The sequence below is a fragment of the Pipistrellus kuhlii genome, unplaced genomic scaffold (genome assembly GCF_014108245.1).
Source record: "Pipistrellus kuhlii isolate mPipKuh1 unplaced genomic scaffold, mPipKuh1.p scaffold_m20_p_4, whole genome shotgun sequence".
NCBI classification, from domain to species: Eukaryota; Metazoa; Chordata; class Mammalia; order Chiroptera; family Vespertilionidae; genus Pipistrellus; species Pipistrellus kuhlii.
The window spans coordinates 37,876,475-37,895,792 of NW_023425540.1; the positions used below are offsets into that span (position 1 = coordinate 37,876,475).

The 19,318-nt window shown below is 40.4% G+C and overlaps 1 protein-coding gene across 2 annotated transcripts in view; it reads right to left on the minus strand.

Annotated features, from left to right (window-relative positions):
• DMGDH (dimethylglycine dehydrogenase) overlaps positions 1 to 19,318 on the minus strand; it is a 51,100-nt gene that overhangs the window by 31,510 nt on the left and 272 nt on the right. Inside the window, exons 2-7 of one of the 2 annotated variants that reach the window (XM_045571660.1) lie at positions 17,914 to 18,088; positions 11,493 to 11,617; positions 9,896 to 10,060; positions 6,410 to 6,614; positions 4,138 to 4,386; positions 1,900 to 2,098 (exon numbers count right to left, since the gene is read on the minus strand). In XM_045571660.1, coding sequence (XP_045427616.1) covers positions 1,900 to 2,098; positions 4,138 to 4,386; positions 6,410 to 6,614; positions 9,896 to 10,060; positions 11,493 to 11,617; positions 17,914 to 18,088 — 1,118 coding nt within the window. The remainder of the gene's footprint in view (positions 1 to 1,899; positions 2,099 to 4,137; positions 4,387 to 6,409; positions 6,615 to 9,895; positions 10,061 to 11,492; positions 11,618 to 17,913; positions 18,089 to 19,318) is intronic. The other variant, XM_036409937.2, reaches the window with a different exon arrangement.

The following is a 19,318-nucleotide window of genomic DNA, read 5'->3' on the forward strand; positions in this document are numbered from 1 at the left end:
TGGGGAACTGACTGAGCAGGGGCTATGGAGAGATGACCACGAAAAGGACCTTCATGAGCAGACCTCTACATGCAAGAAATTACAGGACTCAGATCACACCACCTTAACAGCCAGGTTCTAAGTATTTGGGAGGAACTTAGCAAAGACTGGAAATGCCAATTAACTTTTATCAGGTTTGTTATTTGATAAAAGCAAGTGCCTAAATGTGTTAGAAGGCTATTTCTCCAGCAGAATAAAAACTCAGCAATAGGTTTAAGAAGAAAGGCCATCCAAATTATCCACAAACAATTTAAGTTTTACGAAAGCAAGAAAAATTATTAAATATGTACTTAAAATAATTATGAAAGACATGCTTAAAATGTTTATTCACTTACCCAGGTCCAATGTATGCAATACAACAGTCGCCATCTTTTTTTTTTTTAAATATATTTTATTGATATTTTACAGAGAGGAAGGGAGAGAGGTAGAGAGCTAGAAATCATCGATGAGAGAGAAACATCGACCAGCTGCCTCTTGCACTCCCCCTACCGGGGATGTGCCCGCAACCAATGTACATGCTCTTGACCGGAATCGAACCTGGGACCTTTCAGTCTGCAGACCGACGCTCTACCACTGAGCCAAACCGGTTTCGGCAACAGTTGCCATCTTTGAGAGCTAGAGGTACTGTATACAAGATTTGAAACTGTATAAACTTTTACTGACATTTATTGAAAGTGCTTACCATTTTCCAGGCATTGTTTCCATCTAACATGTATCAACTGATTAATTCTTTAGCAACTATTTTGCCAGCGAGAAAATCTATCCACACATAGGTGTGAAATAAGGTCACACAACAGTAAAGGGCAGATTCAGTATAAAAATTCAGTCATCTAACCACAGTGTATACTCCCTCTTATTGGACTTGACTTTGATGGTTCTCTATCTTTTTTTCAGCCAAGACACACGTGACAGAACTCACATCCCTGGCAGACTCCTTAAGCATAGCCAGGTTTGTACTTCGGTTTCCTCTGGTCTCATTGCTATACCATCAAATTCGTTCCCTCTCAGCAATGCTCATGAGCAAACAAATGGGGCAGAGTGATAGTATTAGGGGATAATCCTGAATCAAATCTAATTTCTTTTTAAAAAGTAAAACTTTTAATAATGTCCACTTTCTAACCATCACCAATTTATATGTAAAATGCCACATAACTAAGTGTTATGAAACTTCTATTGAAAGGCCCTGTTTTAGTAGCTAAAAGCATAGAATAAGGAGATCTGGGTATGATTTTTATTCTGCCACTCCTAGCTGTAGGACCTTGGGCAAGTTGTGCAACCACCCTGAGCTTTAATCTTCTCATTTTCTTTATGTGCTCACTTTCTTTATAGTGTTGATGAAGAATGAATTGACGTGGCATTTAAAAGCACATGTGATATAGATGGAGGCAAATAATGTGATATAGATGGAGGGATCATAGTAGGCAAGCAATACATGGTGGCTGTTGTAACAACAGAGGATGCCCAGTTGACAAGAAAAAGCAAATCATGTTGGACAAACATGAATTATGGTGAAAACAGCATCAGATATGTTATACATTTGATTTTTTTGTATTATCTGTGTCACATTGTATTATAAAAACATCCTTGTAAGTTGGGGCAAACTGCCCTAAAGAGACCCAAATAATGGAAATGGCAGAAAATATGCAAAGAGAAAGTTCCAGGAAATCATTGCCTTTCTATGTGCAAATCTTTAAAAGCTATACAAGTGATGAAACCATTTAAGACTAACATTTTTTTATTACTCCCATTCCATTGGTCATGAAAGGGAAAATGCTCTGTTCCTTTCCCCCATTCCTCTTTTGGCCTGAGATTATGGGACAAGACTTTGGAGTACAGGTTGAATTACATGGAGATACTCACCCAAAGCCAATAGCCACCCAGTAGTTTCTGAGCCCTTGATGGGGACCCACCATAGGCAGAATGTCAGGGGAATAGGTGATAGGACCGTTGACAATATTGATGATGTCAGCCTTCTTCAAGACCGGAACCATTTCCATGGCAGCTTCGACGTGTTCCATGATCCGGTCCAGATCTGACTCAAAGAGTTCCTTCCCAAACCCTGAAAGGACACACCATTGATCAGGATGCACAGCTTCAAGGACAAGTTCTCTAATGTGATTTAAATCTCTGAACTGGGATACAATTCAGGATGGCCTGTTAGGAAGGATTCCCTCTGGTTTTAATATATATTTTAATTATATATGATACAATAATACAATAATAAATGGTTTTTTTAAATTGATTTTAGAGGGATAGAGAGCTAGAAACATTGATGAGAAAGAAACATCAATCGGCCTTCTCCTACTGGGGATTGAGCCTGCAACCCAGGTATGTGCCCCCACCAGGAACTGGAGACTTTCTGGTTCATGGGTCAACACTCAACCAGTGATCCGTGCTGGCCAGGCTCTTCTTTTTCTTTTTAAGTCTAAACTTGACAATCACTATTAACAGATGGGTAAACACTATATTATTAAGAACAATAACGTTATTTCTTAACACAGTAAGATAATGAAAGTTAACTTTTTTAATTAATAGAAAATTTAAATTTATACATGATAACAGTTTGCAGTATTTAATCCAATCACAATTTTAAAAAATAAGCAGCGATTATTTGGTTTGTTAAGAGAGACCTTTTATCCTTCAACTAACCAAAAAATCTGCTTTATCTGCCCAGGTGAGGGCAAATGGGAGTTTAGTAAGCCATGCCAGGACACTGAGTTAAGTGGAAAACTACTCTGGGATTTAAGATGATGGATTCTACATCCCTTTTAAGTCTCAGCAGGGGAGGAATGGCACAGAGGCCTCTCTCCCTGAGCCTACTCCCAGACATATCTGAGGGCTTGGAGTGCAGTCATCTACTCAGTCCTACAAGGCACTGTGGCTGAAGGCAGGGCCACAGATGACCTTCTAAAAAAATAAATGTGTCCACCAATACTGATGATTTGCCCACACAGCAGCTAGCCAGCTTCTTCCTGTTCGTCCCATGGACTGCATGTTGGGTCAGTGGCCTGGAGACCCACAGATCAGCAGGATTGGACCAAAACATGTGGGTGCTCAGGGCTAGTGAACAGTCTGGTTTTCCCTCCAACTGCAATTACTAAAACATTTGTTCAACAATTATTTGGCGGAGAGGCTGCCAGCATGGAGCAGAACCAAGAGGGAGGCTCCCAGGCGGCAGACCAGCCATCCCTCGGGGTCAGGAGCTATTCTGCTCAGGTGCAAATGTACACAGCAAATCAGTAAAACTAAACCCTTAGGTAACTAACTGGCCCAACCTCTGTTGAAGGCAGTTTAGGGATCACTTGTGCCATGGGCAGAAGCACTCTTTGAAGAACAGTAGGGAGGAATTCAGTCCCTGCCTCAAGTAGCTTATCAAAGTATAATTCTAAAAAGTATAAATCCCTCCATTTCACATTATAATAATTGTGTCGCGGTGACATTTTGACTTCTTTTATAGATTAAGACCTGAACTACCTCTTTCATTGACCCAATCTTTAGCCCGGCTCTGTGGAAATGTCCCATGAATACCAGAAAGAGGTCCTTTTCCCTCCCAAACTTGAAAGAGAAACAGTAGTGCCTCCTGTTTAGCACAGAGGCCTGAGCCTTTTCCTCGTCACCTGATGCAGTAGGTTGGCTTCAGTGTGTAGTCGTAACCTACATGCTCTATGACAGGCTCCAAGGCTTCCTTTCTCAGCAGGCTGGATATCCTGTCTCTGATATCTGTCCTGTTTCCAACTGTCAAAGCACAGTAGCAGCTAAATCTAGACACTAGACACAGCAGAAGGGGGAGTGAGGAAAGAGCAGGGATGCTGGAGGTGGGCATGGGCAGGTAAAAATTACCTAGAGACTTCCAAAGCAGCGGGGAGCGTGTTTCTTCAGCTTCACCACCACCTGCCTCTTCTATCTTTCCTTACTCCCTGCCGTGATTATTCAAAGGGAGAGGAGAACAGAAGTTACCTCAAACCCCTCACCCCCAATATCCCAGATATCCAATAGTTTAGTGTTATGGCATCATCTTGTTCTGTGGCCAGCCCTCAGCCACGGGGGAGATAAAACATACATGCCTGCTATGCTCACACTTCCACTGGCTACACTTACCTGGAGGGACTCCACTGGTGACCCAGGAGTCCTGAAGTTGCATTTTCTCCTGACTTTCATACGGACCAAACAGGAGCCCATCCCTTTCCTGCCGGAGGTAGTAGGAGCCTTCCAGGTCACGGAGCACAGGGAGTTCTCGTTTCAAAGCTTTTACTTCAGGGATAGTCGAAGTAACAACATACTGATGCTGAACCGGAATGAGAGGATGTTCTAGTCCAACCATTTTACCAATTTCACGAGCCCAAAATCCTGAAATAAAAAGTCATTTTTAAGTGTCACCACATCTAACACCGATCTAAGATGATGGATTCCAGACCCCTTTTAACTCTCAGCAGGCCTCTCTCCCTGAGCCCGCTCCCAGACATATCCGAGGGCTTGGAGTGCAGTCATCTACTCAGTCCTACAAGGCACTGTGGCTGAAGGCAGGGCCACAGATGACCTTCTAAAAAAATAAATGTGTCTACCAATACTGATGATTTTCCCACACAGCAGCCAGCCAGCTTCTTCCTGTTCCTCCCATGGACTGCATATTGGGTCAGTGGCCTGGAGACCCACAGATCAGCAGGATTGGACCAAAACATGTGGGTGCTCAGGGCCAGCGAACAGTCTAGTTTTCCCTTCAATTGCAATTATTTAAACATTTGTTCAACATTTATTTGGAGGAGAGGCTGCCAGCATAAGACAGTTAGAGGACTTCAGTACTAATGGCAAAGTCTAAACAATGTCATAATGATCTTTTCTTTGTCATTGCAAAATTGGAGAAAGAGGAGACAAGACAATATTGTACCACTGTCCAGAGTTTTGAAGATAATTCTAAACTCTAAGAAAACTCTATTCCTGAAAAAGTATTTTGCCCACAAGCAAAAGTGAGCAGGAAAAATGCACAAAAATATATTTGAAGGAAAAAAAGAAATAATCCGAGTATATAAAATGTACCAATGTTGGTAAGAAAGACGGTAATGAGCTGACTGGACCTGTAGCACAGGGATGAGCATGGAAAAGGCCCCGTGTGGATGTGAGCAATGTAAAACATCACACCCATGAATCAAGCCCTGCAGGTCAGCTCCCTCTGTTCCCCAGGCCCTCCTTTCCCCAAACTGTAGATGCCTAAAATTCCACAAATACAGAATTGTTTTGTTATTTTAAAATTTGAACGTGTATCTACTTGGGGAGAGATAACATTAAGTTTTCTCTGTTATTTTAAAAGTTTAATTTGAATATGTTTGTAAGATCTTTCCTTTCAAAGAAAGGGCAGAAAGGCACCAGGAATCCAGGGATGGAGGGAAGAGGTACCACAGCCAAGGGGAGTGGGCTTACAGTGGGGATTCCTGCTGCAATGTTTCTCTCTTCACAGTGCACAGGGGGGCTGTCCTGCTGGTGGGAACAAATGTGATTGTTTTCCTTTGCAAAGGATGGAACCAGATAATTTGTGGAAGAAAGGAGCCTGGTCCTAGTGTCTATACAGTGGCACTGATGGTTTATACAGTGACATTCATTGACGCAGAGTATCAGGCAAAATTAGGCAATTCTTTTGGGCTGAACACTGGACTTCATATTGGCATGATCCAGTCACATTTATGATTTGTCATGTCAGGAAAATTCTTAAGTCAAGTTTACAAAGTTATGTCAGGCATAATGAGGCAATTGGAAATGAAGTCAAGAGAAACATACATCACTATGCAAAGAAAACGCTTGCATTATAATAAATACCTGACAGGAGGGATAAAAAGAAGGGAGAATGAAGCAGTTTTTAAAGCAACAATAAAGACAAATTAGCTGATTGTACACCAAGAGAGCAGGAGTGTCATAAACTCTTCTTCAGCTCTGCTTTTTTAAGAATGAGGTCACTGCATCCTCTCTCCTGTAGGAACATCTTTATAGCAGTGTTCCTCAAAACATATCTTGCAGACCATCTAGTACAGACAATACAGTACTTGTTTAAAATACTGCTTCCCTTTAAATCCATCTAATTAGAATATTTTTGAAATCTGGGAACCAAACTTTTTGGGAAGTCGATTTACCGGCAGAAGGGGTACTGGTTGACTAAAGTGTAAGTAAAAGGATTTGGGTAATCTTAAGGACAGAGTGGTAGCTCCACCGAGAGCACAGTGATGAAGGGAGGGCTTTGGAGCTTAGAAACAGCCAAAATGTTTACCTTGGCTGTGTTTTATAACAACGTTCATAGTGTAAAACATTACTTTATGGTATAATATATTATTTATTTTCCACTTAAAGAATCTCATTAATTAAAAAAAAATGATATGACACTTACCTGCAGCATTCACAATTCTATTTGCTCTCATAGATCCCTGTGGTGTTTCAACATCCCATGTTCCATCTGACCTGGGTTTCAGAGAAGTCACCGGTGCAGGATATTTTAAAAGGGCACCATATTTCCTAGCCCCAGCAGCCAGAGCCATAGTTAGAGAGTAAGGATCGATATGACCATCTCCAGGATTATACAGTCCGGCTAAAATCTAAATTGACCATAAAAAAATCAATACCCAAATGAATATGTACTCATTATTCAGTGTGACTATATCCACCAGCAAATGTTTAAAAAACTGGACTTGAAAAAATGCATTGAGGCATCAGATTAATCAGTCATTTTCCTGTATCAAAGCTCAGACTTAGGCAGGATGTACACTGAAAGTTAAGTAGACAGGCTGAGAGAGCCTAGCAATTATCTTCAATATCCATCCTCTCCTCCCCCTCATAGAAATAAAAATGGTATGTTTATTTAGACACATGGATGCTAAGAACAATTTCCCATAGTTGGCAGATATTAGCCCTAGTAGATAGATAAAACTATTACTAAATTCTGGTCAATAAAATGCAAATGAAAGTGTCATGTGGCAGCTTCCACAAACCATTATAAAAAGGCAACTGGCATAAGTCCTTTGTCTCTCCCTTCTTCTGTGCCATTTCCTCCATTTCCCAGTCTGCAATGCAGACAGGATGGCTGGAGTCCTAGCTACCACTTAGAATAAGTACAGAAGAGTCACACCCTAGGAATGACAGAGCAATGATTTGGAAGATGACTGGGTCCCTGAATTCTTCATGGAAAACAATTAGCATTCAAATCCAGACTGTCTAAGTAAAAGAGAAATAAACTTCTATCTAGTCTAAATATTACTGGTTTCTGACATTTGTAGTCAAATCTAATACTAACTGATCAAATATTTATATTTAATTTTTAATACTGTTAGTAAATTCACATGCTAAATATATGCCTGGTGTCAGGAAAATATAAACTTAATTCAGTCATTCAACAACTATTTCTTGAATACTACTCTGTGGTAGGGCTTGAGGCTAGTACTATGGGAGAAACAAAGAACAAAGCTCAGGTGAAATAGGAGTGAATACTCTGAAGTGGTATATTTAGGTCTTAGCCATCACACAAAAATCTACTGTGTACCAAATGTGAGCCAGGCAATGCCAACTTTTTTGTCTGCATCTATTGAGATGATCATCTGTTTTGCCTTTTATTCTATTAATGTAGTGCTACACTGATTGATTTTCAGATGTTAAACCATCTCTGTATTCTTGGAATAAATTCAACTTGGTCATGCTGCATAATCCTTTTTATAGGTTGCTGAATTAAGTTTGCTAGTATTTTGTTGAGAACTTTTGCATCAATATTCATAAGGGATACTGACATTTCTTTCTTTGTAATATCTTTGTCTGGTTTTCACGTCACAGCAATACTGGCCTCATAGATGAGTTGGGAAGGGTTCAATTCTCTTTTATTTTGGGAAGAGTTTGTGAAGACTTGGTATTAATTCTTCTTTAAATGTCTGATAGAATTCACTAGTGAAGTCATTTGGGCCTAGTTATTTCTCTGTGGGAAGTTTTTGATTACTAATCCAATCTCTTATTATAGGTTTAGTGCAAGAGGCTTTCCATTTTAATGCAGTTCATATTATAGTAACCTTTCAAATGTCACACTGGTGTTTTATAATGGGTACATCTTCATAGTGATCCTATACCTATTTAATTTGGCATCCTGCCCCAGATATGGAGAATACTCTTCAGACATGTCTCCATATTTAATGCCCTTGAAAAAAACCTGATGATGAGCACTTCCAGCAAAGTGTTCCAAGATTAACATATACATAAGATATAACATATAAGCACATCCTCTCTAGGAGGGGTGATGGAATTTCAATGTAGACAATGCAATGCCACACCAGTCTGCCATCACAGTGGCATCACACAACACTATAGACAAGGGAGTACCAATAACCTGTAAAGACTCACAAGGCAAACAACCCCAGCACCCAAATCAATGATACAAAGCCTTTGGTATCAGAGATGTTGCAGGAGTCCAGGGAGAAACATAACCCTCTGCTTCCCTCAACAGCCCTACTGGGTACCTTTAGGTAGTATGTACAAAGGAGAGAGTTGGGTTCAAATCTCTGCTCAGCTGTTTCCAGCTGGATGAGCTTAGACCCACTATGTAAACCATCTAAGCTACAGCAGCTACAGTTTTCTGTTTATGAAACATACTAGAGGCTCGGTACCTGAAATTCATGCATGGGGGTGAAGGGGTGGGGGGAGTTGTCCCTCAGCCTGGCCTGCACTCTCTCCAATATGGGACCCCTTGGGGGATGTTCAACTGCCGGTTTAGGCCCGATCTGGATCAGGCCTAAACCGGCAGTTGGACATCTCTCTCACAATCTGGGACTGCTGACTCCTAACCACTTGCCTGCCTGCCTGCCTGCCTGATTGACCTTAACTGCTTCAGTCTGCCAACCTGATCACCCCCTAACCGCTCCCCTGCTGGCCTGATTGACACCTACCTACTCCCTTGCTGGCCTGATCGCCACCAACTGCCCTCTCCTGCTGGCCCGGTCACGCCACGTAGCCTGCTGTTCAGTCATTTGGTTGTCCCTCACTAACCCCCCTGCCTTTCTGATCACCCCTAACCACTCTGCCTGCTGACCTGCTCACCCCCAACTGCTCCTCCCCACTGGCCTTTTTTCTAATTGCCCCTCACTGCCAGCCTGCTTGTCCCCAACTACCCCCCCTGCTGGCCTGCTCACTCCCAACTGCCCTCCCTCCTGGCCTGATCGCCCCTAACCATCTCTGTCTTGGCCCTGCCACCATGGCTTTGTCTGGAAGGATGTCCAGAAGGTCTCCCAGTCTAATTAGCACATTACCCTTTTATTAGTATAATCAGTCATTGTTATTATGAAAATTGGATTATCACCCAGCAAAAAAAGGCACTTAATTCTCAAATGAATTCTTTTTGTCAAATCTGGTTAAAACTAGATAAATACATGGCATAGAGCCTTGTAGGGAAGCATACATATGAGCTAGGGGATATTTGTATAGCAATATAGTAGTATTTCTACACTTGATTTTATAAAAAAATTTAATAACACAATCTTTATTGTGTTATTAAAATTTTTTATAAAATCATTCCAGTTTATTATTTTATTTATAGTTCTCAAACTGAAGGTTTATGTAAGGAAATCCCCAGATCTGGGGGACACAGTAATAGAAAGGTATTGAATATGTTTCCTCAGTTGTTATAGGTGGAAAACTAATAAAATTTTTCATTACCTTTTCATATTTCATTTGGCATACACAGTGGCTCAGCTTGTAATTTACCCAAATTCCAGTATTAATCATTTAATTTTGCCATTTAAAATGTGTGTTCAAAGTTTTTCTATTTTTAATTAACAACTTCAAATAACTTTTTCTAATCTTAATTCCAGTCAACAAATAGTGCAAATGCCCTTAGGATAAATACCTTGTTCATGTTGAGTAAAGGGAACATCTCTTGAATTTTCTCAGGTTCAATAATATACTGTTCTGTTGCATGCCAGCCAGTCCGAGTCATTTGATATTTAAATTCATCTACCCTTACAGGAGTTGTAGCAATTCTGATACTACCTGGCTGATGGAATCCCACCACCTGTTGTAATAATGCCAATAAACACACGTCAATAAATCCTTATTTGGCACTGAAACATGATTCTTCTTCTATACAATGAAAATGCAGATATATAACATAAGAGATTTACTATCCAGTGAAAGAGATAACTACATAAACATATTTGAATCTTATAAAGAAACATTCATTCATCAACTATTTACTAACTGCCTGCTCTGTGCCAGGCACTATGCTAAGCCCCAGAGATGCTGTTATGAACAAGAGAGGCAAAGACCCTGGCTTGTATGGAGCTTACAGGTGAAGCAGAGAGCTAAATGCATAATACCATACCACAAGACAGTGTTAATGTACAGAGTGAAAGAAAATTATGTGGAAAAGAGAACAACAGAGGATCTGAGGCAGGAATATGAAGGATCAGAATGCTGCAGTGATGAGATTGTGACGTGAAACAAACCTTCATTTGACATTTAATCGAAGTCCTTCAGGTGGCCAAGCACTCAGCGTGGCCCTGGGGTTATAGAAATAAATGACGCAATCTTTGCCCTCAGGTTGCTCATACTCTGTAGGGAAGACCAAACAGTAAAGCAACAACCACCATAGAGAGATGGGCATTATAGAGAGGGATACACCAGCATTCTTAGAACCAAGTGGCATGTCCCTCAGCTCTGCCTGGGTGGGCAAAGTCAAGGCCAGCTTCATAACCCCCAGAGAAGATGCAGGGTAAGTGCTGAAATGGGAGCCAGAGGAATGTTGTTTCAGGCAGAGAGCTCAGCACATTCCAGAACTGCAAGTAATTAAGAAGAGCTGAAGCATCTGAGCATAGCGAAGAGCAGTGAGAGCAAATGCTGGAAAGGCAGGCACAGCTCAGCTGTGCAGGTCCTCCTCCTCTGTCCTTTGGCCATGCAGAGCCAACTGGATGGCTTTAGGCAGGGAAATGGCCTGAGGATTTTAAGGAGACTTCCGTCTTAGCCTATGGATATTCTCAGCCTGCCAGTTTATTTTCAGAATGCTAATAACTGTGAGAAGAAATAAAAATAAAGTGAGGGGCTTTTAATGAAGTACTTTTCAAAGCCATGTGACAGTATGCCAGGCACTGTTGTCAAATCCTTTGTCATCCGGTGGCTGAAAGGCTATAATTTCTTAGTTTCTAGATATAGTAACTTACTCAAGGTATTTTTGAAAGCTGCTGCTTTGTATTCTTCCTTCATTAAAAAAAGGGGGGGGGGGGAAGAATAGTGGGTAATTACATGGGTAATACACTTCAAGAATTCAAACTGATTGGAGAGCAAACTTCAGAGGTTCTTACCTTAAACTCTTTTCTGATTTCTCTACCATATTAAACATTTCCACCACACACAGATATATATGATGATGTCAAAATCCTTCAGAGATCTTACATATTGCTAAGACACTCACCTAAAAGTCAATTTCAAGTTAAATGCATTTAATTTACCTGTCCAGTTTCTTCTTCCAGTTTCTCATAAAGTTTGATGCTATCATAGTGTATTTTCTTCAAGTTTATTCCAGGATGAAAGTAAGTTGTTAAACCTGCCTTAAAAGTGAAGAGGAAAGAAAATACTGGAAAAAAAAATTTAACATTCTGAAAATGTTGATAGCTTATCTATTAAGGAAGAACTTATTGCTGGCAAGAAATGGAGCAGCACCAGCCAGCCCCTTGAAATGAGAACACATCAGCCGCAGTTAAGCAAATCCAGAGCATAAGGCTTACTACACAGTTGTAAGAACATTTGAACAGTAATGTCAGAGCCAACCAATGAACAAAAATATTAAATATCTACAAGTTATTAGGAAAAGTTTTGTTTGAAGATTTAGGAATGGGATGGTTTAGGTAGGAAGTTTAGGAACATGTGCCATGAGGAAGAATATGGGGAGATGGTATACAATGTGAACTCAAACCAGCAAATCATGGGTGTTCCCTTAAGGGGAAGGACTATAGCCTAACAGAGTTTTCCTTGACCCAATCCCCACCATTCCCTTGAGTGCAGCAGACCTCCTGTTTCCTTTGAAATTTCCAAAATTCAAGGATTGGAATGTTCCTGGAAATTGTAGCCTAGTGATTTGATGAACAGACTTTTGTCATAGCTTTACCTGTTTGATGAGCACATAGATTGTACCCCACAAATATTTGTTGAATAAATACTAAGTAACAACTCCCAGGGAAAAAAATATCTAAATGTTAGCATGCCAAAAACCCTTTTATCAACACAGATGCAATGTAGTATCCGGATAAAGAATCCCAAGCAATTATAATATATGAAGCAAGTTCTTTTGGTTAAGTGTTTAGGGCCCCAAATTGCTGCTAATGTAACCTGGAAAGTTCATCAAATAAAATCTGTTTAGGAGTATTTATAAGGTTCTTCTATGATAGTGGTGGACAATTGGTTCTCCTGAACTAAAAAACGCCCCATTTAAAGGTTCATTAATCCTTCCTTATTGACTAGAATCCTCGGGCTTCTATCCAGTATTCGCTCAAACATTTGGACGTATGCACAGCTACTTTTTGTTTGTTGTTAATCCTCACCGGAGGATATTTTTCCCATTGATTTTTAGAGAGAGTGGAAGGGAAGGAGTAGGGGGAGAGAGAGATACAGAAAGAGAGAAAGGGAGAGGGAGAGGCAGGGGAGGGAGACGGAGAGAGAGAGAGAAAGAGAAAGAGACAGACAGAGACATTAATATGAGAGAGACACATCAATTGGGCCTCTCAACTGGGGCTGGGCATCAAACTCACAACAGAGGTACATGCCCCTTGACTGAGAATCAGACCTGTGACCCTTTGGCTCATGGGACAATGCTCTAACTACTGAGCCAACCTGGCCAGGTCATGCACAGCTACTTTTTTTGAGACAATCCTAGCCCAGCTTGTAAGTTCTCTCATAGTACAGCCCCGTTACGATGGAACTAAAAGTTGGGCTCCTTAACTTTCAGTCAAATGCTCTACTTTCCTTTACATGCTTGGTATCTTTGTGCATATGAACTTTTTTATTTCAATATAGGGAATCCCTGCTTTCATTTATCTGCTAGAGAACTCACTTTTGTCTTTCCCATAACTCCCATCATTTGAGAAAACGGATACTCATGGGCACTGACCTAGAATGGTCACCGTTCACTCCTCAAGATACTTTAAATATTAATCTAAGTTAAGCCAGAAAGTTATACAACATCTACACTACACCACCACAGAAAGCTATTTTCATAGAAGGAGTTGATAATCTTTCATCTGAAAGAGTTACATGAGTTAGTTTTTATAAAACTGTTATTCAAAAAAATTTAGCCCCATATCCTTCACGTAGGGAAGAAATTTTTCTAGAAGTTCCTGGTTAAGGAAAAGTTAGTCTACCATAGTGAAATAATGTACCTGTTTCCACTGAAAAGCTTCTACTACTCTAGTTTCCTTGCTGCTAGGACAGTTAGGCATAAGTCCTGAGCTCAATTTATTTTGCCAGGCATGAAGTAATATTATTATTAATATTTTGTATCCTATACATTTTTTTATTAACTGGTTTTTGTGTTTTAATCTGTGTTTAAAATTTAGGGTCAACCATGTCTGTGTTTTTATTGTTTTTATCCTTCAAGATTTTATGATCTGACTGAATCATGAAACTTTCATACTTAAAGCAATACAATCAAAAGCATATGATTAAGTGCTGGAACATATAAAGACATAAGAACCAAGGGAAGAAAAGATGCTAGAAAGGTCATAGAAGTCTTCAAGGAAGATAAGAAAAAAGGTTTACATTTGATTTGAAGAAAGAAGATAATTATAGTTGGCAGAGAAGTTAAAATAGGAAAGATAAATCAGAGATACAAATAATCAGTAGAAACTATAGCCTTTAGAAGAAAATAAGGATTCATGAATTCTTATGATATACCTAAATAAATAGGAAACTTCTTTATAGTAGACTAACAATTAATAATGAATTAATGAAAAGAATGATGGAGTTAGAAAAATTATCATTTGAGCTAGTGAGCAGTCCTAACCATCTCTTTAATAATCTTTCCCCCTTTAATGAACCTCAACAGCCTCAAAAAGCCCATTGATCAATCTCAAGCCATCCTACATCCCAGAGGCTTCAAATTTTTTATCCATGTATTCATTAAAAGTTTGAGCATCTCCTATAAAATATGTGCATTTCCTAATTTTCATGTGATATATAGATATGTATCATTAAATTAACAGAGATCATAAAACAAACACAAAAAAACTAGAAATGAATTAAACATTTGGATAATTATTTTGTTTATTGTGTAGAAAAGCTTTGGAATATTAAGTTTATGTATTAGCAAGAGCTATGTGGTTAATATACTTTATTATTAAAAATAAATATTGGATTAACCTTGGTAAAACAGCACTGTGAAGACTTCTATCTAGGTTTGTTGTATTTTGAGACTGGTTTGAATGGCTGTGATAGCTGGGGAAACTAGCTGTCATTGATACAGAGATCTTCATGGGAGAAGTGCCCTGTCTTGTCTGAACTCTGCATCTTGACACCACTTCCTCCATCCCAATCACACCTACATAAGGTTTCCATTGAAGTGAGACTATTAATGTTTCATGTTCTCTTGTTCATCAGTTGTTGTTACAAGCTAATTGGAAGGTTTTGCATTTTTATATTTTTAAATAAATGGGTACAAATACCACTAAAACTCCTTAGTTGAAAACATTTTAGATGGGCTAAAAAATGTAACTTTTGTATATATGAGAGTTTTTGTAGGATACATATTGTTTTGGCCAGAAAAATATAATAATAATGTCAATGTGTTTAAAGATCCCTTTTCAACATTTTCTCTTCTCAACAGGACTGTTTTTGGGGGAAAAAAGGATAGACTGTATTCTGTTTTTGTAAAAGAAAAACTGTGTTTCACAATTCTTTTATTACAATGATACCAACAAATCTCAATGTGGTACAACACTCTCAAGGTTAATCCCTCCCTCTTTCATCACCCATTATTTTATTTAAAGCCCTGGTTCTATAAAATGAATCACAAAGGTGGTGTCCTACAACACTTGATCTGCAATATGTCATGACAGACTAAAGACCAAAGAACCAGTGAGGACACTCCCATTGTGAACTTCCCACCTCTCCCTTGCTTAATCCCTTGGAATAATAACCAACACATCACCCACATCAAAGGTAAGGGCTATTTAGAAACACTAGGAGCGATTAATTTCTTTCTTACATTTTTAGTTGAAAATAAATAGGAAGCTCTAATATTGTCTTTCTACACACTGTTGGGATTATCTTTCATCTTTAGTCTTCAACCCTCCAAACCACCCACTTTCTTGCCGTCCCCAGGGGCAGCCTCTCCTGGGGACCCCAAGCTCCAAAACTGCTTCTCATTCAATCCTCTCCCTACCCCCACCCCACAAGAACTGCTCCACACTAGTAGTAGTGCCAGGTGCTGACAAAGCAGTCTCATTGAAATTCAGCAAACCCTCAGGATTTTTGGATTTGTGGCTTCATTTTGAATACTCACATGGCAAGCTGTGCCTTCCTGCCTAAGTACCGATTCCTATACTCCCAGACAAGTTTAACTTGAGCATATGCTATACTTCAATGAGACTGCCTATATTTTTTATATTCTACCCCTTTAACTGGCTCCCTAACTTTCCACATTCTCATATCTGCTGCAAATATTTCTATGTTAAAAATTCCTAATAGATGGGATTTCTTTCATGTGGCTCCTCAGAGGGAGGCCTCCTTGACTTGCAAAACTGCATAGAATCTAGTTCCCAGGGCAACCCTCTTTTCTTTCTTTTCCTTCATTTCTCTGGGGGCCAAGTAGCCCAGCTTCTGCTGCCTGGCTCCATCTTGAGCCCACACCACATGAACCAATTTTGTAAACCGTTGCATAATACTCTGTTCACAAACCAGGACAACGCCTTTCCCACTCACTCTGTTATCTATCTCTTTGCTTAAGGGAAATTGTTTTGCACAGTTAACTTTTAACTAGAAACCAGCATATTAAAAACGTTGCCCACTTTTCTTAAAAGAACTTAGGTTAAGGGTATGTTGCCTTTAAAAAAAAAAAAAAATTCTTGGGATGTCTAAGAAGTAAAATTGCAGGGAATTCAGTAATCTATCCTATAATGCAGGCCACATCAAATCAATCAAACATAAATGAGAAAATAAGTAATTAAAATGTTAATATTATTTAACAAGCTGAAAGTGTTCAAGGGTGTAAGCCTTTCACTTAGGATATTTCCACGTGCCTAAATTTCCCTCTGCCTGCATGCTCTGGCCTGGACAGCCTCCCCACCCCCTCACTCACTTCTTCCTTGTCTCTATTCTTTAAAATAGCCTCCAGACTCTTCCTCCTCCACCATTCTTTATCTCTGTATCCTCTTCCTCATGGTACTGATCACTCCCAAGCAGCTTGTGTGTTTTCTGTCTGCCCTGCCTAGGTGTGGCTCACGGGGGCAGGACTTTGTTTTGTTCACTGCTGTGTCCTCCCCTAAGAGCACTGGCTTGGCACATAGGTTCTGAGAAAATGTTTGTTGAAAGAGTGACTGAATGTCTAGCAAGGAGAAGGCATAGGAGAGTGGTAGGAGAAATACAGGCTTTCTTTTCCGTGATAGCAAAAAGCCTACATAGGAAGTCTAGTTCGGGGAGGGGAGAAGAGCCAGGAGTGTCAGTGGCTTCCTGGACCCGTCTCCAGGTAGGAAGAAGCAAGCTGAGGGGAAACTGGCCAAACAAAATACAGTGTGCCTGTGAACGTTCTGAAATTACACTCAGGAGGACTAGGTGCCTGGGCCTCTCTCCCAGATTGAGGGGAGAGGAGGTGAGGAAAGAGAAGATGGGTTGGGTACGATTTTTCTAGGGGCCTCCACCCAACCCCGTGGTCAGACTCTGTGGCCACTAGACTCTAGGGCCAACTTGGTTGAAATCTGGGCTGCACTCTCCTCCACACTCAACTATAGGCAGGCAGCCATTTCAGGGCTCAGCTTCCAGCCCACACCAGGACCGGATGAGCAGATTTGGGTGGAAACCCTAAAAGCAAGGTTTTCTCTTGTCTCAACAGGAGAAAGTGAATGACAGAAAGGAAAGTTAATGACTGACAGTTGAGCTAAGACTCCCTAACATTTCTTTCAAAAGAAATCTGTACCGACAGTCATAAAAACTGTCCCATCCTTAGCTGACTTCGGAAATAACTGGTTTGACAGCATAAAAGCAGTGTCAATCACCTCATTTACCTGAGCAGCTTTCCATTTTAGTCCAGTTATTGTATAGCCCTGGAACAATTATGCTTATACCATCAAATATGTGAGACTGACTTGGCTGAATGCATTATTTAACACAAAAGCTGTTCTCAGTCCTCCTAGTTCAGTCTTCATGTAGTCAAGCTGTTCTCTCACAACACAAAATTAAAATAATAAATAAATCAACGAAAAGGACCACTACGGCCAGGTGAGGGGACTGTAGGTGAAGGTCTCAGCCTTATTCAGGAACACCCAGGTGCTGTTCTTTTATATAAAGGACACCATTTACTAAACACTTTACATTTGTTGAGTTACTTCACACATTAACTCAATCTTCATCACAATCCTATTAATAATCCTATTTTTACACATCCAGGTGCCTTATTCACCCCAGGAAATGGATACTTAAGTAATTTGCCATAAGTCACTTGGGTAGAAAATGGCAGAGCTAGGATATGAATCCAGAAGCAGTATGTTCCAGATAAAGACAGCTTCAATGTTGACCACCACCTGGAAGTATGCCAGCCCAAATGGAACGCTGTTGAAAGGGAATGCACTCTAAAGAGGCAGCAGTGGGGTGTTGTGAATGGGAAGGAGACCGATTGCCCTAGTGCACGACATCGTGAACATGACAGTTGAGAGGTGCTTTCCTTACTGCGTGCCAGGTAGATCCAGCAGTGAGCTCCGATTTCTCCAGGAGGACCACGTCCTTCATCCCTGCTTTGGCCAGGTGATAAGCCAGACTCACACCAACACAGCCACCTCCAATGATCACTGTCTCTGCTCTGTCTTTCCATCTTGTTTCTGCAGGTAAGGGTGGGTTGTCCTTTCTGGAAGACAATTAAAAAAAAAGAAGAAGATAGAACTACTAAGCTAAAGTAGCTACAGTTGTGGTTTTTGTTGTTGTTGTTTTTGCATCTAAAATCTAACCCAGGCCCTAGCTGGTTTGTCTCAGTGCACAGAGCATTATCCTTTAGACTGAAATGTCCCAGGTTCAATCCGGGTCAAGGGCACATGCCTGGTTTGTAGGCTCGATCCCTTATAGGGGACATGCAGAAGGCAGTCAATCAATGATTCTCTCTCATCATTGATGTTTCTCTCCCTCTCTCCCTCTCCCTTCCTCTCTGAGGAAAAAATGTATATATATATTTAAAAATCTAATTTAAGCAACCTGGTTGTGGGAGGGAGGAAGAGGCATTTGAGCCCCCTTCCATATAATTCTGGTTCGTTGTAGATATTTAATATAGCTAAAGCAGTGGTCGGCAAACTGCTGCGGCTTGAGAGCCACATGCGGCTCTTTGGCCCCGTGAGTGTCTCTTCCACAAAATACCACGTGCGGGTGCGCATGCACAGTGTGACTGAAACTTCGTGGCCCATGCACAAAAGTCGGTTTTCGGCTCTCAAAAGAAATTTCAATCGTTGTACTGTTGATATTTGGCTCTGTTGACTAATGAGTTTGCCGAACACTGAGCTAAAGAATTGAACAGATGAATTATTATTATTTTTCCCCCCCCAGAGGACCTAGAGAATAACTTTTCTCATTCTATTTCAAGGACATACTCACAATCATTTTATCCCATGAAAAACCATGATCATCATGAAGTTTAATACCCATAATTCTTGGGTCACCTCCCTCCACTGTGTTCCAGGTTGAAGACATCCAAATGGAGTAAAACTTTCTTCCTCATTTAACTTTTTCTCACCGTGTATATGCTTCTCTATTAACACCACTGCTCAGTGGCTTAACATTTATTTGCATGAGCCTCTCCAAAGCATATTGTAAAAAGCAATGTGTAAGGGAGCCACAGAAGAACATATACATACACCTGTATTTGCAGACACACAGATCCTCTCTGGGCAGATACAAAAGGCACTATTAATAGGTGACCGGGGAAGGGGTTTGGAGTTGAAGAGGCTTTGCTCTGGGAACCCTTCGATTCTGTAGCACTTTGTACAGTTGTGCACGGAAAAGAAAAAAATCGAGGAGAAATCCGAATGCCCATTATTCAGAAGCCAACGCACCCCTAAGGCCAGAGTCCGCCTTAGCCCCTCGCTCCCGC